This window comes from Choloepus didactylus, chromosome 18 (assembly GCF_015220235.1).
Source record: "Choloepus didactylus isolate mChoDid1 chromosome 18, mChoDid1.pri, whole genome shotgun sequence".
Taxonomy (NCBI): Eukaryota; Metazoa; Chordata; class Mammalia; order Pilosa; family Megalonychidae; genus Choloepus; species Choloepus didactylus.
The window spans coordinates 22587184-22612293 of NC_051324.1; the positions used below are offsets into that span (position 1 = coordinate 22587184).

General features: G+C 45.9%; 1 protein-coding gene across 4 annotated transcripts; it reads right to left on the minus strand.

Moving 5' to 3' along the window:
* Window positions 1-36: 36 nt before the first annotated feature.
* Window positions 37-23786, minus strand: KIAA0100 (KIAA0100 ortholog). Of its 4 annotated transcripts, XM_037807926.1 has the most exons (39): window positions 23601-23783; window positions 22676-22805; window positions 22110-22159; window positions 21680-21827; window positions 21374-21492; window positions 21091-21151; window positions 20708-20897; window positions 19996-20119; window positions 19701-19825; window positions 19410-19477; window positions 19146-19291; window positions 18008-18126; window positions 17733-17896; window positions 17307-17565; window positions 16646-16851; window positions 14368-15460; window positions 13739-13930; window positions 13382-13584; window positions 13115-13233; window positions 12773-12993; window positions 12259-12449; window positions 11962-12061; window positions 11616-11818; window positions 10828-11122; window positions 8239-8396; window positions 7770-7976; window positions 5780-5879; window positions 5357-5539; window positions 4937-5058; window positions 4289-4444; window positions 4085-4206; window positions 3385-3565; window positions 2678-2764; window positions 2345-2455; window positions 2093-2228; window positions 1860-1990; window positions 1623-1724; window positions 1246-1380; window positions 37-825 (listed from the first exon to the last, which is right to left on the minus strand). In XM_037807926.1, the coding sequence occupies exons 1-39, from the start codon at window positions 23666-23668 to the stop codon at window positions 643-645; spliced, it is 6708 nt and encodes a 2235-aa protein (XP_037663854.1). In that variant the 5' UTR covers window positions 23669-23783; the 3' UTR covers window positions 37-642. The 4 variants fall into 4 exon arrangements, 1 of the variants encoding a protein (XP_037663854.1); XR_005212544.1 differs by lacking the exons at window positions 37-825; window positions 1246-1380 and having other exon boundaries at window positions 1860-2013; window positions 23601-23786; XR_005212545.1 differs by lacking the exons at window positions 37-825; window positions 1246-1380; window positions 1623-1724; ... (12 more) ...; window positions 10828-11122; window positions 11616-11818 and having other exon boundaries at window positions 12773-12935; window positions 23601-23786.
* Between the last annotated feature and the right edge of the window lie 1324 nt (window positions 23787-25110).

Sequence of the window (25110 nt, forward strand, 5' to 3'; positions counted from 1 at the left end):
TCAACACGATCCAAAAAAAAAAAAAAAAACCAAGCATCAAATTTAAAATACTTTTTTTTTTCTCTTTAAATCATTGTTACCATTTTCCAGGGCATACTCCAGGGGGAAGAGTAGGGGACCCGTGGCCAGCCCTGGTTCCCACTGCCATCCTCCCAAGTGAGCTTGGCACACACATATTGGAGAGGGAGTGATTCCCCCAGCACGCTAACACCTCTTTCATACAAGGCAGTGGAGTGAAGGATAGAGGATCAGCCCCCTTCCCTCAGCTTTCTGGAAGAGGGAGAAGAGTTACACTTAGAAATATATATGTATATATATATTCATCACACTTGATCAAGAGCGTTACCCCACCCTTTCAGTTGACCCCAAGGGAACCAGAACCTAGCTGAGCCCATTCCCTGGGTCTTGCTCTCGTTTTCTCTGGTTTTGGGCCTGCTCATCAGTGCAGGGTGGAACTCAGTATTATCCACCACGCTCTGCAGGGAACCAGCCAGCTGTTAGAGTGGTACTTCTCCCCACAATACCAGGTAGGCTCGACCCCATAAATCTTGGTGGATGAAGGGAAGCCCCTCCCTCCCCACAAGTCCCTGGGGACTGAGCCAGAGTCAGATCCTGTACTGCAGCCACTCTTGGATTGCCAGATCACTTGCGCCTGCCAAAGATGGACTTCTTGCCAGGGTTCTTGCCGCCCACACTTAAACCAATGAGGAGCCGGGCTTTCTCCTCCTCTTCCTGCTGTTGCATGTTCAAGTCCGATTTAGTTTCTAGCTTTCCTCGGACCTCAGACCCTGTTGCAGGCTTCAGCCTTAGCTTCTCTTTGATTACCTGGCAGGTTGGAGGAGAGTAAAAGGGAAGGTAAATATTAGTGAATCAGGCAGAACAAATCAAAATGAACCAAGTCAACAATTTATTAAACTTACATGCAAGGCACAGTGGGGCAATTCAAATAATAAAATGGTCTCTGCTTTCAAGAAGCTTACAGTCTAAATTGAACCATTCTTAACTGAGGTTGTGCCAGCCCTCAGTTCCCTAAAACCAACAGTTGTTAACATATATGAAACACTCAATAAACATTCCATTTAATCATCTGGATGAAGTCAATGGAGAGGGCACAGGGAAAAGTCACATAAGGGTTGCCTGCCCCTCTCCCAAGGCTGTTTGTCACTATCCTAGAATGAAAGGCTGAGCAGCAAATATGTTAGCCAGCCCCTGCTAACCAAACAGCCATGAGCTCTGGCGGGATACCTGGGCAACCAGGGCTTTGCGGCTGTCCCTCTTGACAGCCATGGCAAAATCTAGCCATGTCCACGTGTTGTTGTGATACTCCAGACAGGGCAGCACCAGGTTAAGGTCACCCCAATCCACACTGTTCTTCTCACCCTGCAAAAGGAGGAGGGGGAGGGAAAGAAGGGAAAATACATGAGTTGCCATTTTGAGTCCAAGCCAGTACTTGGGAGTAGTCCAGTGCCTCTGCAATAGAAACATACTGAGAAGAGGAGAGGAAAATCAGATTTACACCTCCAGCTTCACAGAAACCTGGCTGTCCCCTTATCTGTAATTTCTGATGATCTTATCTAGTTCTCTTCCCACCCTGTTTTAGAAAATGCTGGGGAGGTACAGACCTTGTAGCTGACACACAGTGGAACCTGTGGAATCTTTATGTAGATGAAAGAGTTGTTCATGGCAGCTCGCTCTTTCATCTTGTCAATATCATCCACAGGGTGCTAAGAAAGGCAGGAAAGGAATGGGAGCCCCTGAAACCATCAGAGGAAGAAACAGGTCCCCAAACATCCACCTCTCCTTTCACCCCTGAAGTAGACTCAAAGGAAAAAGAAATCCACAACCAGGCCAAACAGTACCTCAGGTACTTTGCGAAATGACCTTCTGACTCCAGAGGTCCGATTCAAGCCCTGTGCCACACCCTTCCCAGGGCCCAGAGGTACTGTATCATCTGTTGCAATAAGCTGCCGAGGCTTTACCACTGGTATTCCTGTGAAAAAGCAGGCACACCAGCTATCCTCCCCTCTCAAGCTGCAGCTGTCTCCAGGGCTGCCATCCCATTCTTCTAAAGCCCTACCACAAAGGTTCTCACCAGTAGTCACCAGTTTGGACTTATCCTCTTCATCACCAACCTCATCATCCTCCACACTTCGGCCAGGAAAGAAAAAGCCCATCATTCTATGGAAGAACTGGTGTGTCAGCTGGATGGTAAGAGGCACTACATTTACCTAAAGGGAGAAAGAGATTGAAGAAACAGTTAAGCTCAGACACCATCCCTGATATAGGACAACACACAATTTTTGATTGTCCTTTGCTTCTGGGTTCCCAAGGGACTGTTACTAACCTCAAAGTGCTCCTTAACAGAGATACCCCCAACAGGGGGCCGGACTTTGCTGAAGAGGCGGAGGGCTAACTGTCGCCCAGACTGGCAGGAGCTCTGGGGCCGCAGGACTACCTATAGAATGAGAGTGAATAATAGCCCAGCCCAATGTCCTTTCTGCCAAAAGTCAACACACAAATCCTCTGCAGACTAGAGGAAAGGTCTTGCTAAGGGGCAAGCTTTTACCATTTAAGATTACCACATTGTTTCCCAAAGTGAGTCTATGTGGAAATGTGTTAAAAATGCCTTGTACTAGGAAGCATGTGAATGGGCTAGGAATAGGGAAATAAGACTTGCCTTATAGACAGCATTGGGGAGGAGGTTGTTCATAGTGAACCAGCCCAGCTCCAGAAGATGTTCTGCTGTGTCATCAGACTTATTTACCTATAAAGACAGAGATCCCCCTCCTCTATAACCAGCCTTTCCCAGGAGCTTGGTAGAGAATTACTACATATCTACATATCCTGTTTGCTTTCAGGTCCTCCATAAGCCTAACCCTAACCTTTGCTATCTCTTTCAATCTCATATAATCAGTGCACCCTCAAATCCAGAGTTTCTCACGGAACACTACTGGCCAGGGCACTAAATGCTAGACATAATTCCCAGTCATTGTGACATTCAAAAATGCTCTCATTTCCAAATGTCCCTTGGAGGGAAGAATAATGAATAATGTCCTCCCTCCCCAATGCCAATGGGTTATTACAGGAAAGCTGAATACCAGTATTAGAATGGTTCTATTAAGCGCCATCTATAAAAAAGGCAAACTTAGATTTTTTTCTTTGGGCCACAATGCTAGGGATAATCATCCTACTACATAAGGGGAAGCATTTGATCAAACTCATTTGTATCTGTATCATTATTTAATATTACAAACAGATATTCATAATATTCATAATTATTCATAATTAGTCCTTTTTTCGTTTATCCTTTTTTGTGAGTTGAACTCCTAAGATAAGTCAATGCTTCTTTACCACTGCCTTTGTGTGACTAAATACACCAGATACCTTGCTGTAGAGGAACCGCTGCAGCTCCAGTTCAGCAATTCCCAGCTGTCCATCTTCCTCTGTCAGGCGCCACCGTGCTTGAGCAAAGTAGAACTCAGTGCGACGGACCACACTCACGTCCTCTTGCTGCTTTCGCAGCTCCATCTTGTTGGCCCGCTGCAGCTGGAAATCCTTAAAACACCTATAAGGGCAAAACCCAATACAGGAATCAGCATTATGGGGTAGGGGTGTGGTAGAATTCTCTGGAATGGTGTAGGAAGTAAAACCAGAGATGGACTAGTTCTGAGGATAGCCATTCCCTCAGTTGTCTTCACTGGATTCACTGCTCCCTGACCATGAAAGCACAAATAACATTTTTCAGCACTGTAGCTTCTTGATAAAGTAGTCCCTTTCCACTAACAATCCCTGTGATTGTACCTGCAATTGTATTCCTTACTGATCAACTTTAAGTTATTATTTCCTATTTAGATGTACAGTATCAATACCACAAAAGTGACCTTTCCCAACTACCTGTTTTTCTCTTAGCAGAGGCTATCACAGGAGGTATTCAACTGAGGATACAAGGGAAAGCTCTCATGTTCTCAACCTCTCTGGCCAAGTCCAGCAAGGCTCATTAGGAAGAGATGCCTGAATCTACTCCTACAGCCACACATGACTTAAAAATGGTCAGTCCATGGGCAGGGAAAGAATGTTAGGGCACCTGATAAGGATATTAAGCTCTTCACTTTCCAGCTGTAGGTTGGCCTTCTCCTGGTTTAGCTGCAACTGAAGCTTTTGGTTCAGGTCAAGCAGGTTCTCATTCTTGCTGTCATCCTGCAAAGACTAGGGAGCCAGGAGAGGAGAAACTAAGAGGAGCTCTCCCTCGTCCTAAGCCCCCTGTCCTCAGACTGCCTAAAATGATTACCTTCATGATTGAATACATCTGCTTCTCCAGCTGCCGTATCTGGGCCACATGCTGTCGCACAGCTTCCTGTAGGTGTAATATGCTGCTGCGCTGCTCCTCAGGATTGCTAGAGATCTCAAGCTGGAACCTGACCCGCTGCTTCTTCTCACTATGTTCCTAAAAAGGGAAAGGGAAATGAATAAGATTTTTGAAAAGATAGGTCTTGCATTAATATGAAGTAGAAAAAGGAATAAGAAATGGTGATCTCTTCTGGAAAGCTCACCTTTATCTGTCACCCTATTAGTAGGAAGAGGGGTTGGTCAATACAGATATGACAGTGTGGATTTCACAATAAATAACCCAGTCCCCAGAGGCTGGCAGGGTAGGGGTGGAGCCAGAAGTGGGGAATAGTTACTGTTTTTAGTTGTTTTAGGTGACTGAGTAGAGAACTGACCAAGAGAAACAAGTAAACAAACTCTGTAGTCTCAGGGACACTCAGACCTTTCCTAGGTGAGAATTTCAGCTGCTGCTGGGGCTAAGAGAGGATGTTCCAACCACAAGGCCCTATTTTTTTCAGTTTAAAGCCTGGCTTCTTATTGGAGCACAAAAAAAAGCACAAGGTGTGAAGTTTGTGATGTGGACTGGAATTTTATAAGGGCCTAAGCCTACCTTCCGCTTGGGTTCTACATGGAGCAGCAGGTTGTTGACGATGTCCAGGATCATAGCATACTGGGCTGGGTTGGTAGAGATTTCCAGCTCATGGTGGATGAGGGTGAAGGTATCCACAGCCCCTGGATCATTGTTAGCAACTAAATAAAAGGCTCAAGTCTCCCTAAATAACTACTCTCTTTCTAACCATATTTGGAACCATTCCTGTTTGCTTGTTTCAGAACCATAAACAATACCCATTCATCCCAGTTCCCTCCAAGAGTATAGGTTGTTCTCTCATAGCAGAACTTACTGAATGTAGAGCAAAGTGATACGTTAAGATCCAGTGTATAATAACTCTTCTATCTCAAAACCACTAAGGAATAACTACTTTCACAAGTTCCCTAATCCCCTCCTAGAAGTCTTTCAAGCCCTAAATACCTTCCTGCTTCTTTAAGAGATCTTCCTTTTCCTGGTTCTCATGAACCTCAGGTGGCTTAATCTGAGTTGCCAGCTCAGGATCAATGTCATGGCTGTAACTAATATAGTACATTCGGCAGTTGCAGCGAGATATGATCCGCTGGACTTGTTGGGCTTGCTGGGCCTCTGCTGGCTGGTTCCAATCTGGGAAGAGATGGAAAAGAAAAAAGAGAAACACATTCTCAGTGGGGTCCCTTCCTCCATGTGGCTTTTGGTCAGAAGTGTTGTGACCAACATTGCTTTCGACCTAGCCCAGTATAGAATGGTCCTCCTCCAGCATCTAAATTGACCTTAAACCTCCCACAGTGAGTAGGTAAGGAAATGAGGACCCTTTAGGATGTGCATCTGCTCCTAACCATGGCAGTGAGGCAGGGGTGAGCTGACCTGTGGTGGTGGTAACCATGCCTCCTACTGCCTGTCCGCTCTCCATCAGCTCCTGTACAGAGTCCAGACTACGCTGCCGGTGCTCCTCAATATTCTTCACCTAGAGATAGATGCAGGGACCTTTAGCTCCTGGAGAAGCAGTGGCCTGTCTTGGTCAAATGAGTCACCAATTTCCATGCTGCAAGTAGCTAAACTTTTGAAGACCTCCACTGCATGGAACAGCTTAAAGTATCTCCCAGGGTAGAAGGCATATTTGGCTTTCTTTCCTGGCCCCAAACCAGCCAACTCCTCCAAATCTAATTGAGTTACATGCACTCTTTGCCAGGCCCACAGGTCTCAGGCCAAAAAATAAAACAACAGGCTAGGTTAAAAGCAAATCATCAAATGACTTTCCCACCACTTTGGTACTCATTTTGTCTGTGTTCTTGTTCTCTTTCTTCAGACAGACAACCACTCTAACACTGTTGCCTTGGGGGCGAATAACAGAATGAGTGATATGGGAAGACCATAAGCAGTAAGCAAGGCTTTAGGACAGCAGATCTGCCAAATCACAAAGTCATGTAGGAAAAGCAAGATCAAAGTCCGTCCTATCTAAGCCAAGGACATTCCACTCTACTGTTAATATCATAGCCTGAGAGAAAAAATGGGGAGTTTAGCTGCACAAAAGAGCACACCTGATAAAGACAGAGGCCCAGAAAATGCTAGACAGGAAGATCCTGCATAGCTCATCCCTGCCCACCTCTGGATAGATACTTAACACCTTCTCTGCCTACCTCCTGAGACTACTGATAAAGGGTACTGCTTACCTGAACGACAGCTGTTATATATAAGCATGACCTCTCAAATTACAACAACCTGGCTCTTATTTGGCAGGACATTTGATCTAAATGCTCATTACCTCTTATATAATTACACTTGAGGTTGCCTGGATTGCGCCCTAAGGTCCTTGGAGTAAGAAGCATCAACCAGGGAGGAGAGAGAAAGGATCAGTTTTATCCCCACTGAGTAGAACAGCAAATGAAGTTATCACTTCGGTCCTTAGCAGATGCAGCTGGATCCAGTAACTCTTTTGGGGGTGGGGGGGTGGGTGTGTACCATGCCCAGCACATGTGTGGGCACTTAACACCTGTTAAATAAGTAATGACAATGCACAATACTGGCTAGATAAATCTCAAAACCATTATACCTAATAATTCTGATGCTATTATATCCTAGATTATAGTGTAAATTTGGTCTTACCAAGAAGCTGAAAAAATTCACAACCTTGCAAGGCTACTTCCCTAGGCCATGCCAGCTGCTCACAATCTCACCATCTGACAAAAACATTATCTTGCTTCACACTTAGACCTCCTCAGACATACTGACAAAAATGGTAAGACTACTTTCCATGTGAATAAAGTTTTATATTTTTCAAAGCACCTTCTCATTTGATCCTTTCAATAATCCTGTGATGTATAAAGGTCAAATACTAACTCCATTTTGTAAATAAAGGCGACTTGCCGAAGGGTGCATGGCTAGTATAATGGCAAAGCTGGCATTAGAACTCACATAACCAGACTCCTACACAAGCAGTCTTTCTATTAAACCTCACTGCCTTGCTGAAACAACCAATCATCTTCACAGGAGAGGTCAGAGAAAGGGCAGATAGCTTATCTAAAATTCTCTGAGACCTGCTGCCTGCTAATTAGTGTGATCTTATCACAGGTCAGCTATCTTTCAAAAGTAAAAAAGCTCAATCTCATTTTATTCTAGTGTCCTGGAAAATGAGTTTCCCTTACAATGAAACAGAACACCATGGGATTTTAAAAAAAGAAAAAGTACTATGTGCTTACAAAACCAGAGATTGCCCATAATTAAGGTGTTATTAGACTCATTATTCTGCTAAGCTGGTAGGGACCAGTAACGTTAAGAACTTTGGCAGCTATTCTAGTGGAAGAGCTAACCATGGAAAACGGGATACAATGGGCTTTCCCAGCCTTGCCTGACTAACCTCTAGCCAGAGCTGTCGCCCATCCTGTTCAGTTGGGCTGCTTTCAGTGGTGGCAAAGTACTGCATGCCATCCAAAAGGCAAGTCCAGGATGTCTTTTGCTTCAGAGTATCACCGTACCAGGCTGGATGGTGTTGGCACTGCAGGAGCTGGGCTTTGGCAGCTGACACAATGACACAACCTTCTGTCTCTGCTCCTCGAAGAACCATCTATGCCAGAGATAGAAGCAAAGTCACAGCACAAGGGCCACCAAGGAAGATGAGAAAGTTAGTGAGAGGAGTGCACCAGCCACTGCAACTGGGTCTAATTCTGGCCTACTGAGTGAACTTTACTTTTAGTCATGGTAGTGGTTGTCCATAATATCTGCTGAAAGGAATAATTTTTGGAACTCTTTTCTACCCATTCTTATTTGGAGGTGGGGGGAAGGTGAAAGAGTCCAGTAATGGGGGTGCACTGGTAAAAAGAAGGTACCTGGCAGTTGACCAGTTCTATAAGACAATTTCGGTTGTATATGTCATCCGTCTGGCAGGCAGCAATACCACACAACTGGTCACTCACACCTGACTCCTCTTCTGTGAACACTACAAACCTATCTGTCTCCTCAATCAGTTTCTGCAACATGTAGGCACCTGGCAGGAAAACAGAAGTGGGGGAAAGGTCAGTCTCAAAGGGAACGAGAACGTAGCCAGGGCCAAACTGATCTTTCTCTAAATTCTTTGGCTAAGAAGGAATTAGAACATCTCCTTGCCAACCTGCAATTCCACTCTACCCCACCCCACTTGGCTGCACTGCCCCACCCCTTGAATAGGACCCCATGAACAAAATATGGGTTGTCATTTCATTTTCCCCCTCATTTTTAAAAACCAATTTTTAATAAAAGTAACAGATTCCCAGCAGAAATTTAGAAATGCTAGGTAAATGGCAGCGTTTCTTCACTTAGACATAACCCCTCTGAATTACTCTACGATCTTTTTTCCCCCCTGTTTTCTTTTATTTTTCACTTCATATTATCTTGCATGATTTTGTTTGTTGGCCACTCCTTTCCACATTCCCTTGGCGCAGTTTGCTGCATCCTCTGACTATACCTCTTTACCCTCTTCCTTCTGCCAGCTCTTTGAAGTAAACATCTCCTAAAGTTTATCCTTGGCCATATTCCCTCCTCTTTCCTGCTTTTTTCCCTTAATTATACTAATCTGCCTGTCTCTGCCACTTACTCGATTGAGACCTTGGGCAGCTTGCTTTAACCTCTTTGTGTCACAGTTTCCTTTTCTATAAAATAATAGTTACTAGCTCATAAAGTTGTGAGAATTTAATGGAATATTACATAAAAGTATTTGTCAGAGTACCTGCCACACAGTAAGCAATTATTATTAGCCCTTTGGCATTAACTCTTAGCTGTATGCTGAAACTCCCAAATCTCTATCTCTAGTGCTAAACTTTTAGACCTTATTTCCAGCTGTTTGTCAGAAGGTTACCTAGATGTCCTGTTAGCACCACGAACTCAGCATGTCCAAATCTGAACTCAACAACCTGACACTTCCCAAAACCTGTTTAGTTCCGACTCTCCTATTTCTGATATTATTGCTACCATTAAGCCAGTTACCAGGCTCAGAACCTCAGCCACCATTGCTTTCTCCCTGTGTTTTAACTCTTGATTCCAACCAGTTACCAAATCTTCTAGAATCTATATATACAATCATGTTCCTAGTCCTCCCCTCATCTCCATTCCTACTGCCTCTACCTAGTTCAGGTCCTCCTTGCCTCTTGAGACAACCATAACAGTTTCCTAACTTGTCTCCCCACCTCCAGTCTCTTCCTCTCTTCAGTCTTCCTACACACCACCACCAGATTTATCTTCCTAAAAGTAAAACTCTAATGATGACACATCCCTATTCAAAAACCTTCAGTAGTTCACCATTACTTACTGAATAAGGAACAAAAACTCCTTAGCCCTGTATAAAAGGCCTTTGATGATCTACCTCCAGTTGTCCTTTCCAGCCTTTTCTCTTGCTGCTATCCTTTAGTTACACACTGTGCAACCAAAACAGACTGTTCACTTTTTCTAGAACATATTGAGCTTTCCCAACTCCATTCCTACTCAGGTTATTCTTTCTGCCTAGAGAGCCCTTCCTCCCCATTTCCACATGTTCCAAGCACACCAAAACTTCAAGGTCCAGCTCAAATGCTACTTCCTCAATAAATTGTTTCCTGATCACACTCCAGTCAGGAACAACTCCCATATTCTTTCATTTCTCCCTTATAGCATTTATCACTTTTCATCTTGTTCTCAAACACACAATAAACTTGCATGCCTTTGTACTCATTATTCCTTCTCCTTAAAGTGCCCTCTCCTTTTTCTTTGCCTGTCAAGACCCATCTCAATTATCTTCTTCTCTGTAAAGCACTACTAGACTTCCCTACACTGATTTAAATACTTTCTTCTGTGGGCTCTCACAGTAACCTTGAACATTCCTACAAAGCATTTTTATATTGAAATTATAATTTAAATGTCTCTCTCCCTATTAGTCTCTGAGTTGTTTCTTCTCATCTTGTATTCCCAATGCTAGGGTCACATCTGGTACCTTATAAGCCCTTAATAAAGCTAAAATGAATAAATGAGTGACTGAGAGAATGAATGAACCAAACCTTAGTTCATCCTAGGGAGAAGCTTGTTGAGGCAAGTAGAATGTCTTACCTTCTATATCCCTCACTGAACCTAGAGCAGTGCTTTATGCCTGTTATATACTCAGTAAATACTGTTGACTGGACAAATTAATTCATCAAAACATAAAACAATTCTCTAACCCTTTGCTTCTTTTCCTTACTTATCCTGTTTTTCTCTATTACTCCTTCCTGATCCTCTTTTCCTGGCCACAGGACCAGACCCTTTAATGCCCCCACATCGTTATGTAAGGCTGAAGTGGCCTAATATGGAAAAATAGTAGTTTCACCTCTACACCTAAATGGCCCCAACCAAGATTCAGTCCTTCTCAAACTCCCTTCCAAATCCACGTCCATGTTCTAAGCCAACCCTACGGAGTCTCATCTCCCCCAGCCTACCTCCTGATGGCCCCTTATCGGGCTGTCCACTGAAGCTGGGAGTGTTGACACGAGGTGGAGCTGGGGCACTGGTCAGGGTGCCCCGCTTTGGCTTTTTGGCTGGCATCTGGGGATCAATCTTTAACCCCTTCAGGGCCTCAGTAGAAAGATTACGTTTGAGTACAGCAGCCTTTTTGTAGCCATCATATAAACCAAAAGCAATGTCCCGATTGGTGGTTGTCCAGGAAGCCCGTAAGTCTACCAGGTGCAGCTGGTGTGTATGAAAGGCAGAATCCCCATTTCGAGTAGAAAGTACCTAAGAAACAGGAAAAGGACCTCAGAGAAGCATGGAAATTCTCCCCATTGCTCCTGAACCACAAAGGCAGAAATATGAGAACAAGCTTGTGGAATGAGAAAGCTGATGGGGGGAGACAAGAACACTCTGAAGAAAGAAAAACTAAGTGGCCTTAGCTTGTGCATTAGATTAGGTTCTAACTATACCCACTGTATTTAAATGACTCAAGGAATTTCAATTTAAAACCCCTCCCTAATTGGAAAAAAAAACTCAGCACCAAATAAGGTACTAGGAAAAAAGTTTTCATCTGTTTCCTAAAGGGTAAGAGACTATCTTTAGAAGGAGAGGGAGGAAAAGAATTGTTCAGAGTGAGCCGCTGACATAGCCAGCTCAAATGAGTGCATCATAATGACATATATGCTCCTGTTGGTTTGGAATATAGTTAGGAACCTTATCAGGCATTAGCCTGAAACTAACATAAGTAAGGTAGAAAAGATATGGTGTCAAGCAGTACCTCCTCAGCTGTGCGACTGCTGTGCCGTTGGTAGGTGAGAGAAGACAGACTCAGCAGGTGGGTCTTTGTTACCGAGGGATCAAGGCAGTGATCAGCATTCTCTTCAGCAGGTGAGGCCATCAGGTAAACAGTCACCTGACTCAGATCACTCACCATCTGGGTCACACTCCATTCAGAGATAAGACGCCGCATCACTGTGCCAGCTGACAAAAGGAGGCACACAGAGTCCATGCAGAACAATACATAGAATAGTGTGAGGCAGAAAGTGAAGATGGAAGTGGGACTAAGAAAAGCAAAAAGGACAAGAAGTTAGGCTAGAAGAAACAAAATGAGGCTTTCACCTTACCTTGAGGTATAAGCCGCTGAGTCCCTCGAGTGAAGACATGGCCCTGACTACACTCAATCTGGATGCCCCGTTGCTGGGCGAATGAGGCCCAATAATGTACCTGGAAGAAAGAGAGCATAATACTGAAGAATGGCATGAGAAGGATAATTGAGAGAAAGCCAATGCAAGATAAGAGATGCCGGAGATGAGAGTAAAACTGCGGGCAAGAGATAAGGTATAGGCCTGGGAAACAGACAAAACAAGAAAACAAGGAAAGGGAACAGAATGAAGATGTCCGCAGGGACATCGGAGCCTGACCTGCAGCTGGGGAAACAGTGCAGTATAGGAGAGCTGCTTGTAGTGCTGGCCAAGTTTCTTTTTGCTGGGTTTCAGGTTATTGAAGAGCTTTCCCCTGCAGATAGGCCTTGTGACACTAGTCCAAGTTGCCCAGAAGTTTTGCATCCAGCGCAGGGTACTACTATATAGCAGAATTCGGGGCTGAGATATTGCTGCAAAGGAAAGGACAGACATTTCCTGGCTATGAATGGAACACAGAGGTGAAACGAAATCATTCCCTAGCTTTAGATTTTAGAGGTTAAAAAACACCCAACCTCATACTCAGTATCCTCAAACCCCTTCTCTCAAAGATCTAAGCTCTTTGCTTGCACCAAACCTCAAAAGTCCCAAACAACCCTTTCCCCCAAAAAGGTCCTAATCCAAGTCCTCCCTTTCCCTTTTCCTATCTGCTTCCTTGAGGGTCAAGCTGAATTGTTCAGGGTCCAGGCCCATCCTCCCAGTCCTTCCACCCAACTGCCCCAAGCCCAAGCCTCACTCCCGCTGTGTTGAGACAGATCCATCTTGACAGAGAGATTGAGGTTCTCAGAACGGAAGGCCCGGTAGGAGTCGTGGAGCTGGCCCAGGGGCACCTCAGGCAGGAACTCTGGGGCCCGTAGAGTGACGCCATGGTGATCATGAGGGTTCCCATGGCACAGCCACTGCAGGTCCAGTGTCATGCAGAGGTCAGGAAGGTGAAGGAAGCAGCAGTCGTCATACCTGCCTCACAACGGAGCCCCGGCCCTCAGGGCCCTGGTCAATTGCCTCCCCTCAGCTCTTCCCCCCTCCCTCCACCATGAGTCCCCCACCCCACTGAGGCCCCACCCATCACTCCACTCACTTGGAGGCCGTTCTCACGTTGACATCCAAGTCACCCTTGAACACAAACTGACCAGGTTTCCAATGGAAAGACAGGTGGCTCCACTCCCAGTGCATATTTTCAGTTGTGTTGTATGGATCCTAAGACCACCCCAAAAACTCGGTGAGATATGGGTAAGAGAACCATCCTCACCCCCCAAGTCCATACCTTTCTCTCTTCCCCCATGTGCTGTATCAGGCCCCAATGATACCATCCTCAAAAGGAAAAAGGCTCCTTGGGACCCCTCACCTCAGTAGCCAGCTGATGCAGATTCGCCTGTTCAATGTCCATGTGCCAGTCCCCATGGAACAGAAGACGGCTCTTGTCCCACCAAGGCAAGGGGGGGCTGGGGTCAGCTGAGGGCTTGGTCAAGAGGTCTACACATTGGCCAATCAGTGTCCAGGCTGGATCCCAGCAGGGGCCCCACACCACTGTGTACTGGAAGATTTCCGCTGGGGTAGAGGAGCAAAGGCTACAACTTGTTACCCAGCTTCACCCCTCTCTTCCTCCTTTACTCCAGGAGAAAGGCCTCAGTTCATCTCCTACCTCCCATCCCCCACCATCACAAATATCCTTCAGCCAAAGCAACTGCCCTCCTCTACTCACAGCGGAAGTCATGGTAGAACTTGAGTGGGGGCATGTTCCTCTCTACTGCCACATTACCCCAAGGAAGCCCCAAGTGCAGGACTTGACGCCGACGGGAGCAAGGCTGACCACTCTGCTCAGTGCCCACAAGCCGACCCAGCAGCCTCCAGTCATGGATTTCAAAGAGGTACCGGGGATAGTCTCTGATCCGAACTGTTATAAGGAGGATACACAGTGCTACTCAGAGGACTATCTCAGCACTCTCAGGCTTTTTTTTCCATGCCACTACTTTTACCCATCTATATTTACATCATCAACTTAGACAATGAGGACTAACAGTTAGGAGCAAAGCTGAAGAAGGGCATGGAGACCCTGAAGCAGAAAGTGAGGGACATAGCAGTGATATCCAAGAGCCACACTAACCCTACAGATGACTGTGTTAGTTGTCCCTTTATGTTAGCGAAGCAATTTCAGGGTGAAATTCAGGAACAAAGAAAGGGAAGGGGGGCGCACCCATCCTACTCCACCCATCCCAAAACAGCCACAGTTCCCAACATAACCTATCTCCTCTGTAATCAATCACTAAGAGAGCTCCCTAGAGCTCAGAAACGCAGACACCACCCTCTGCAAATAAGGGAAGTGCTACTTACCCAGAAAGGTCTTGACACTGCACTTAAGCATGCGACACCACTGGATGACAAGATCTATTCCCTCAGCAGGAAAAGGACTGCCTGGATCAAGCTCTTGAACCTGCTCAACTACACACTCAGGCCCATGGAAGGAGGTATCTGCCAGAGCCACCAGCTCTAGCCCTGCCAGGTTCCAAGTGAGCAGTGCCCGGCGCATGGGTGTGTTGCCATAGAGACGACGGGAGCGCTGGATGTAGATTTCAATGTTTTTCCGTTCCAAAGAGGCATAGAGCTCCTCAATTTTGCGGGCTGGCAATAACTCCCCATGCTGCTTCCTAAGGGCAGCCACTTTGGCGTCCAACAGCTGCAGCCTTTTGGCACTCTCCTTACTTTCATCTTTCATCAGTTCATAGTTGTCACGAAGTTTCACCTCAAAAATGTCATCCAGGAAGACCCATGAGAAGTGCTGAACCTTCAAGAGCAGATCAGGTGGGAGTGGGGCAGGAGTTGGAATGGCCCGAGCATGGGTCCCTTGATGTAGCCCCTTCAGCCATTTCTGAACTCCCACAGCTTCATCTAGAGTTCTAGAGAAGTCATATTGATAAGGAAACTCCACTGAGACTAAGCCCAGGGAGAGGAGCCAAACACGGTTCCGAAGGGTCTGGAGTGCAGGGAAGGGGTTCCGGTGAAGGATCATCTCCTCCAGCTCAGGTAGCAGCTGCACCTCTACCTCCTTGAAGTTGAAGACGCTATTACCATCAAAGCCAGCAGCCAGCTCTGGGCAGTAAGCCTGAAGTGAACCCCCATGCCGGCTTAGGGACACACTCTCTGCAGCCAGGGTAATGAACTTATCCTCAGCCACAAAAGCTGTGAGCTTGGCTGTGCTCACCTCTAGTGTCAGGTTTAGTAGCCGCTTTGGGGGGGATGGCTCAGGGGCACGGCCTTCTAGCTCAGAAATGGTCTCAAGAGTCTCTGGTGCAAGAGATAGAATGATTTCAGGGAATAGAATGGCTCTTAGTAGGTCTCGACACTGCAGGGTGGCCACAACATGCTGGTACAGGTACATGTGATCTGGGGGGCTCCAGAGTAAAGTCAGCCCTGTACCACACTGAACCTATAGGGAACAAGAGAAAAGGATCTGTCAATTACCATGTCCTACATCACTAGAGAAGGCAGGGACTAATACGCATGCATCAGTGGCTCAAGAACCATCTTCCATCCAGAACTCTTTCCTAAGTAACCACATTAATTCCTCCCTGGCTCTGTTCCCCTGGCACTAATATGCTGAGCTAACATTTATGCTTAAGAACATTTTTAGGTTCTCACTGGATTCTAATTTTTTGATATCCACCATAGTACATCAAGTATATACAGCAAGTACTCAATATTTCATTTGGCTTTACTGTTTCCTCTCATGAGTAATCTTTCCATGATCTTTCCATAATAGCCACACTCTGTCTAGTAACACTGTAACAATCAATTCGAAAATGTTTCATGTACTGCTTGCATTCTTGACAATTCTTAAAAAGTAGTATAACTTGTATCAACTTGTATGATTTGTATTGACTTGTAAGAAAGTATGCCTTAAGGGAGAAAATAGAGTCTTGTCAGCCTGAAAAAACAAAGTCAGTTCTGAATACCTGAGTGGTTAGAGGGAATTAAAATTCCAAGATGAAAAAATTCCCTCAAATTCCAGCCTCTGAAAAGGAAACTCTTCAGTTTCCAAAGGAAGGTGTAGTCTAACAAACATGAAGAGACCCCATCCTCCTAAGAGAGTCCCATGTCCATCTGATACCCTGATGAAAAAGATATTAGGAAGCTTCTCAAAACTTGCCAGTACCTCCATCTTCAGATCCCTTCCAGCCCTTGGATGAACTGAGTGCTTCACCAAAATGACACCAGATTATAATTAAAAAACAAAACAAAAAAAATTTTTTTATTGACAGTGAAATTTCTACATTTGAAATTGTATATGTCTGATATCTGCCTCCAAATAATCCTGGTGCCAGGGACAGGGGAGATTGGCAGGAATATAGCTAAAACAAATTGGCCACGACTTGGTAGTCACTGGATCTGGGTATGGATACATGAAATTTCATATATTCTCTATTTGAAATTCCATTAAAAAAAAAAAGTTTAAAAGGTACAGAACAAGCCGGGGCGGGGGCGGGGGGGGGGGGAGAACCTCAGGTACACTATTTTTCATGAGATGAGATTCACACATGACAAAAAGGAAGGAGAAATGCTCTACGCCTAAGGAAGAACTAATTTGGCCCCACTCTTCCCACAGAAGCATTACCTCTAGAGAGCGGATGCTGTTGTGATAAGTGATGGAGAGCATGGAGAGGCTGAGCACTGGAGTGGGGATGTCTGGAGCCTTGCAACAGGGCTGCATCTTCTCTGTGACCGATTTCACCAGGGCAAGCACAAGTCCTTGAATACCCACGGTAGAGGTCTCAGCACTGCCCAAGATAGTCAGTGTGTCCAGCCGGACTTCTGAAGCACCTAGCATCCAGAAACCTCATCAGCCTTAGTTCCCAGCTCTCAAATTGCAACTGTAATTCTCATTCTCTTTTCTTACCTATTCCCTTCACTCCAATTATCTTTCCTCATGTTTTAGGGACACTTTTCCTTTCCCGTCTTAACCTAACTAGATCTGGCAGGGACAGAGAAGCCCTCTACAAATTTCCCAGACAAGTATCAGTTATTCTCCAGAAGTAAACACACAAGGAAATATACTACATGGGTCTCAATCTCTTGACTACATCAAGGCTAAGTTTTTTTTCTTATATAGCTTGCTTAATACCTTGCCTTTCATGAATCTTCAAGAAGTATTAAGTCCAACAGTTACATGAGACCTTCAGCATTTCATGCCTCTCATTTAGAAATTTTCCATTTAACTTCATTAAATGAGAAGAAGACTGAACCAGATTACAAACCACTTATCCTGCCCCACTTACCCACCAAGGCAGAAAGGGTGAACAAGTTCATGTCCTCCACCTTCAAATCCACCTTCCACAATAATGACACTGATTCCCCAGATGGAGTCTCCCTAGAGAGAGGTGGCTTGCCAGATTGTGGGCCCATGAGGGATAAAATTCTAGAGAGACATTGGGCACAGGTGTCTGATGCTTCCACCTGCAGTCCTCGGATGGTACAATCTAGAAAGAGGGTATCTGACTGGGTGCTGGACAGGCCCAGAGGCTGGTTATAACTACCCTAGAAAAGAAGCAGAAGGACCCCATTAGAAGCATGCAGTTGCACAATTCTGTAATGCCTGATGAAAACTTAAGCAGGGCCTGCTGCTAACAAAGTGCTCCATGCTGTAAAGCAAAGCACAATGAGGAAGCTGTGTGGGACCCTGTTCACCGAAGCATCCTACCTACCTGGAGCGTGAAGGAGTCCAGGACAAGCGCTTCACCCCAAACATGCATATTGGGTGGGTGGGGTGCCCGCTGAATGTGGGAGTCACTGCCCACACGCCAGCAGAGGTGATCCACAGTTAGGACGCCCCGCTGGTGGATGCTTTGTGGCCTCAGATGCTGGTAATCTGAACAAGGATGTTGGAAAACAGGAGTGCTATGGAGCCACTGTGGCCATCAATTGGGCCTGGTTCCACTAATGGACAGATTCTTATTCCTTTTCCATCCTGAAGCCTTACCCAGAGAGATGGAATTGAATCCCAAGGCAAAGGGCGGTGTATCTCCAAGCTGAATGGAAATGTTGACATTGGAGATGGAGGTGCTCAAGATGATGGGAGCCAAGATTTGGGGGAAGGTTCTGCACAGAGAAAAGACACCATTGTTTGATAAGGAAAGCAGTGTAGCTTTCTCTCATGGAACAGATTCCTGAAGCCCTTAAAAGTCCAAGTGTGAACACTGTGAATGTAATTAATAGCACTGAATTATATATGTGATGGGGTTAAAAGGAGAAATTCTATGTTGTATATATAACAAAAATTGAAATAAAAAAAAAAAGTGAGACTATACAACACAGTGAACCCTACTGTAAACAATAGACTGTAGTTAATAGTACAATTATCAAAATGTTCTTTCATGAACTGTAGCAAATGTACCACACAAATGAAAGGTGTTAATAATAGGGTAGTATATGGGAACTCTGTACTTTGTGCATGATTTTTCTCTAATAAAAAATTTTTTTTTAATTAAAAAAGAAGTAAAGGTGTGAGTTTAGAGTTTTGTTGTGACTCTCAGAATGGCAAGTAACTAGAAAATAAAAAGCTGAACTCATCAGCTTGCTGCTACTCCCAATGGTAATCTGCAGGAACCCCAGAAAGATATTAGGTTGAACCATATGAAATTGCCATTTTCATAAGTCAAAAATGGTTGAACATCAGTAGTATCTTATGGTTCAACCTAATATAATCAAGGAGCATCACTTCCAAATCATGTACCTCAGTTCTAAATGTGGCACAATATAAGTGCTACATAAAAGAGATATGGCTCTGCTGACCTGATGGGGCCACCTGATAATCTAAAGCAGACAAGACAAGATAGTATTTATCATTTAAGTTCAGCTCAACAAACATTTATTTTTGTATATAAGGCACTGTGCTGGGCAGTGAGAACACAAAAATGAAGAGACCCTTCCACAAAGTCTAGTCTAACAGGAAAGATATATAAGACAGGAATGCTATTGAGAATGGGCTATTAGGACTAAGATTCAGGAAGATCTAACAATCAAAAACGTATTTAACACAAGATGCTACTCTAAACTGGATCAAAAAAATCCTTGAGAATCCACCTGATAAGAAGGTGGCTGAAAAACACAACACTGACCTTTTTTCCCTTTGTTTAAGAATGGGTGGACTAAACCCTTGGGTCTCCAGTGCTACCATGTGCAGCCAGTGAGAGAATTCCTGGTGCCGGTAGTGAATGATACAGGTGTTCAGAACCATGGAGGCAGAGAGGTCAATGGTTGTCACCTGAAAATGAGAAAATCAGCACCATGGATTTCCTATTTATTTCATTTACTCAATTCAGTGCAGGTAAACAGGGAGAGGGCAGAGAAAGGAAAGATTCCTGGGACCATGGTCATCACACCTGCACACTAGCCTTGAACGAGTTGAGGCAAACAATGCGCTGGCGGCTCTGGGACAGCAACAACCCATCTGCAAGAGGCCAGAGGGGAGGACAGAGGAGAATACTGAGAGGTCAAAAAGTAAAACTAGGAGAGGGTCAGAGGCAGGCAAGATGAACAGATTGTTATCAACTCTTTCTCTCTGATTGTTCCCACCTACCCCTTCCCAGTTACACTGACATTAAAGTAAGAAAACATCTGAGGCATTGGGGAGGAGACTATCTGCCTCAGTACCAGTACCCCCACCCATGAACCTTCCAGCAGGAGTTCAGTGCTCATCTGTGTCATATCAGAGTTTGCTGTGAAGCTTCTAAGGGGTAACTGATCCTCATCACGGTGGTAGAGAAACTGCAGCAGCTTCAGCATCCAATTCAGGTGCCTGAACCAGAAACAGACTCAGGCTCAGAGAGGTATGGAATGCCATTCTCTTCAGACAGGCTTGCTAACCTCTTTGCCCCACAGGCAAGGTCAGTGCAAGTAGTGGGCTGCATACAGCCAGCATACAGCTCCCACTACCACTCTCCACATTTCTGTCAGGAGAGATCTCACCTCTTTTGACTATTCATAGATAGCACCACACTAGTGATTTCCATCTTCACCCTGACCCGTTCTGGAAGCTGCTGAAGGAGGTATAGGCCAGGCAGAGTTGGCTCAGCCAAGTTCTCTGTCACCTCTGAAAACATGAATGAATAATACGAGAGCCATGAATCCTTAACACTCTGAATCCTCTCAAATGCCCTGCCCTCCTGGGCCCAATCCTCTCATGTAAAGGCCAAGCAAATGGTCAAGCTTAGGCCACAAAATAAATTCCCAAGAGATACAGGCATTTGCTGTCCTTCCTCCCCCAAACTCTAACAGCATAAGTAGTATGGGGAGGTAGGATAGCACAATGGAAAGAAAGAATATAGACTTTAGGACCAAACAACTTAAACCCAATTTCTACCACTGACTAGCTATGTGACCGCCATCAAGTTATCTTATCTAACCTTCCTAGGATTTCGTTCCTTCATTTGTGAAATGCTGAGGGTTTAGTGAGCAAACACATATAAAACACACAATACAGTGCCTAACTCATGACAGGTACCCACTATTTTCTTAGTTCCCTCACTTACCACAAGCAAATGCCCTATTTCCTTTAGTTACCTTCAGGGTCAAAGGCCATGGTGACTAATGACTCAGTAGTGAGACTACTATTTTTTTCTACCTCTAGAACAACCCCTGAGAACAGGGCAGCCAAGCAGCTCACTGATTGGGGCTTTACCTGGACAGGGGACAGGCCTGGGCGCCAGGCTCTGCCCCTGGCTCAGCAGCTGACTATGGAAGAGGCCTTCATGCAGTTCTGCATTGAGTGTCCACACGTCCACAGTGATAGCCTTCAGTTGCCGACTACTGATGCCAACCTCTAGACACAGGTCCAGGGCCAGCGAGAGCTCCACAAGGCAGGTGTCCTCCTGTAAGAAGGATATGCATATAAGGTGTGGGTAAGGATTTGAGAAGTTTGGGTCAAAATGTGGTGGTCTGCAACCCTGAACACTGCTTTGAGGGACTCCCATAAGGACACAGAATCTAGAATGTAAGCCCTAAGCTTCTTCATGCCTTACACCAAGGAGGAAATGAGACACTGAATGACCATGACATACTCACCAACTGGCCACTCTTTAAAACTTTGCTGTTGATCCGACTTAGGTTCACCTGACAGTTTAGCCTGGGAAAGGAAAAATAATAGCACATTTGGCTCCTTTCCTTGTCATTTACCTCCAAGCAAGCTGTGCTGGCAGAAGGAACAAGGTAAGTGGAAGTGTCTAAGCTTAGCCTTGCCTCAAATTGCACAGAATGAAATCTTGACATCTTAATAAGGAAGCCCTGACATCCACCTACCCTGAAGCAACCAGGAGGTGAAGCAAACCCCCTTCTAACCAATGCTTACCTTTTCCCATCACTATCCAAAAGAAAGCTGCTTCTACTGATTTGAATATGCCACAAGGACTCAGAGGTAGCCACCTTGAGAACCATGATGTTTATAGATTCTACATGAATAGAGAATAGCTGGAAGGAGGAAGCAAAAATAAACAATGATAAATGTCCAGGCACCACCCTTTCTTTCCAGCTGAGAAAGAGCAGGAAGTGAGGGATAGTTCTTAGCATTATACTCCCCAAAATAGAAAAATCAACCCAAAACTTCAAAGCCAGCCATCCCTAATAAAGTCCAGGAAAGCACAACAAGCCATCTCACCTGGCAGAAGATTTTCAATAAAGCTGGGCTAAAGGACAGCTCCTTTTGATGCACTCCAGTGCTCTGGGAGAATGGGGCAGACAGGCCAGAAACCTTTTGTAGGTCCGTTCTGATCCGCACTTCCCCAAAGCACAACGCCACATAGTGTCTGCCAGAAAAGAGACCTCACTATCACCAGGTCCATCCCTTTCACAGCAGTCCCCTCCTATTACACACATTCATTCTTCTGTCCTCCCTGGAGATATAGCTCAAATCACAGCGGACAGTCTTTGAGCAGCAATTGTCAATATCAGCCTCACAAGTTAATAGCATGCAGGCTAATAGGGATACTTCAGAAAGAACCAAACTCCCTCTGTAGAAGAATTCCACTCTACAAATCCCAACCCCAAAATATTCCCCAAGGGGGTTACTGAGGATAGAAGGTACTCACGGCAGATCATGGCTAAGGAGTTTGCTGGAAATCCACAGGCTATCAATTTCCTAAAACAGTGTGGGAGAAGGCTTTGTACAATAGCTGCTAGGTAAACCATGAACAGCTTAAGCCAGGAAAGGTCCTGGGTCATAGAAGAGAAGAAAGTGCTATAGACCCTTCCACTAAATACACCCCGTTCCATTTCCACTGGTTTCTCTCCTAATATTCAGCACTGGGCTATCTTGCTTCTCGTGATGACATTAGTTGAACTTGCATATGGGTATCCTGCCCTGTTTCCCTTCAAATTAGAACAGTAAGTTCTTCTATTTCCTGTGTTATCTTTCTTCTGTGCTTTCCTTCTGTGTCTCTCTTATGTGCCCTGGACACTCTGCCCTATAAGCATTTTTAACTGACCAACTTGCCTTAACCTCAGGGTTCCCACACTAGTTTTAAGTACACCTTGACAAAGAGATGGCAAGGCCAGGGTTAACTAGAAAAACCACTGAGACTTTTAAAAAAAGGAAATTAAAAGTTGAAATTCAGCTGAATCAACCCACATATCCAGGGAGTTTCCCAGAACTCACCGCTGTTTGTTGGTGCTGCTGAAACTTAAGACTGACATTATGGATCCAAAAAAAGCCGAAGGAGCCTATCTTCAGTTCCGCCTGCAGCTTCCGCTGACACCACTTGGTGGCCAACTGGACCAAAAGCCACCTGCACAAAACTCCCTGTGAGCTCACAGGACCCTCTCCCGATTATGGCTTCCCACACTTATGGCTTCCCGTACCCCTCCCCTTGCTGGTCCTGGAAGGCCTTGCAAAGGGTCAGATACTGATGTGCTGGATCTTTTGGGCAACTCTCCTGTCTTTCAAAACACCACTCTGCCACAACATATTCAGCCACACTGATAATGACCCTAGCACCCGAGGCAGTCCTCCACCCAAATGAAACCAAACTAAATTCCACCCTGTGAATTGAGGATAAAGAAAGCAATCCCGCAAATCCTTAGACCAGAGATAAGGAGAAGAGGCGAAAGAGAGGCAGCCCCAGAGGGGCTCCCCAGGGGGCTCTCTGCCTCTCCAAGCAGGTGCCCGCAAGAAGAAACTATGTAATGTCAGACCCGGCCAGCCCAAAGGCCACTCTCCCCTGGGCGGCCGGATCTCCTGTTCCCGTTCCCCAGGGCAAGGCTGCAGTTGCCCTTCGCGCTCAGTGAGAGAGACACGTAGGGGTGTCTGGAGGGGTAAAGGAAAACCCGCGAGCCAGCTCCCCTCCTCACAATCACATCACGCCCCGCCTGACCCCTCAGTTTCCCCCCCCATTCCCGGCCCTTCTCCGTCAGCCCGGGCCGCGCGCCCCTTCCTCTCGTCTCTCCTCCGCCTTCTGCGCGCCGTACTTGCCGGCCCTTTCCCGTCCTGCACACCTCGTTCCGGCCCGCGCCCCTCCTGTCTCTTTTCTTCCTTCCCCGCCACCCTACCGCACCCCACCCCGTCATGGCCGGAAGTCCCTCACCGGCCTAGGAAGAGGGCACTGAGTGCAACCAGCAGCAAGGCCAACAGCACGGAGAAGAGGAGAGGCATTTGGCCCCGGCTAGGCCCGGCCTGGCCACGGCCAGCCCTGCCGGGACCCCCTCCGGCTTCGCACAGCGACGCCGCGGGCCGACCAACCGCGCGCAGAGCGACAGCGCCGCCCGAGGCGTCGTCGGCGCGGCGCCCCGCCCCCCGCAGCCCGACAGCCAGTCAGTTGTCTCCCTCCCCCGCCCCGCCCCTCCAGGCGCCCGCGATCCCGCGGGGCCGACCGGCTGCTTGCACGAAGTAAAGGCGTGGCTCCGGGAGAAGAGGGCGGGGGCTAGGGGGACCAGGCGCCGACGCACCCGCCCCGGCCCGCCCCCGGCGAGCTTGTTCGGGACCGCTGGGCTCCGACGCTGAGTCCCTGGGATGGCGGTGTTCGTTTAGGCCCCGGAGAGTACCGCTTTCAAAACACATTTCTCTGAAGAATTATGGTCTGCTTAGCCGTGGAAGTTATACCCCTAAGTCAGATGAAGTAACCCCCCCTCCCACCTTATTCAAGGGCCCTGTCTGAAAACTATTGAGGACGTCGAGTTCATTAAAAGGCTTCAAAAGCCCCACTCAATCCATCCACAAAGGAAACCTATGAGTTTTTAATTCACGTTTTGAATACTATTCTGGTCAATTCATATGTGTTGATCTACTGTGCGGGCTGCACCACTCTGGGCATTTTGTTGGAGAAGTGTAAGTATGTGTGTACACGAACTGGGTATGGGGCAGGGGGCAAAAGTGGAGAATATTGTTCTTGTCCTTCAGCAATAGATTATTTGGGAAGCAAACGTAATGACATGAAACAGAGCTGTAAAATGAAGGAATTGGACAAACGTCCCTTTCAATTTTACAATGATGCTATAGATCAATACCCAAATGATTTACTTAAGTTAAAGAAATCCTAAGGACTTCAAAGTAAGTATTATGGAGTACTTCATGTCCCTTTGCTCTCACATATCTGAATCTCCACAAATATCCTTCAAGAATTTACTCAGAGGCTCTTTTTGGCTCCCTCAGATAAAACATTATTTCAACTTTTACCTGCATGTTGCTCAAAGTCACTTTTTCCACTCCCACTGGTTTCCTTCTTTGTCTAGTCCTTTTGTCAGTCATTTCACATCTGTCCAAGGGCTCCACCACTAATTGTTTCAAGGTCTTACATACTTCTCAAGCATTCACTTACTGTGTTGTTCTCCTTGTAACCTGCAGCTTTCCCTCAGGTTAGATCCTACCTACAAACCCTCAGGGAGGCCCAACACTCAGTGAAAACCTCTGTCCAAGGCAAGAAAAGATCTCTTGCCAACGTCCCTATTCATATTCATGTTGTACAATCTCATTTCCTTTTATCAGCTAAGATTCCTATCCCTTCCTTCCTTCTCCCCAAACTGTTAGCACTCCTACTCCCAACCATTTCATAGCCTGAAATGTTGATTTGATCATTTGTCTACTTTCTGGAGAGATTT

Bases quoted from the DNA above. Each gene is read 5' to 3' on its own strand.
- KIAA0100 (XM_037807926.1), bottom strand. From the start codon at position 23,668: ATGCCTCTCCTCTTCTCCGTGCTGTTGGCCTTGCTGCTGGTTGCACTC. The intron at 21,828-22,109 runs GTGAGTACCTTC...CTTTTCTGGCAG, and splicing joins CTCCTTAGCCATGATCTGCC to ACACTATGTGGCGTTGTGCT. The intron at 13,931-14,367 runs GTAAGTAGCACT...TCCTTATAACAG, and splicing joins CAGTGTCAAGACCTTTCTGG to TTCGGATCAGAGACTATCCC.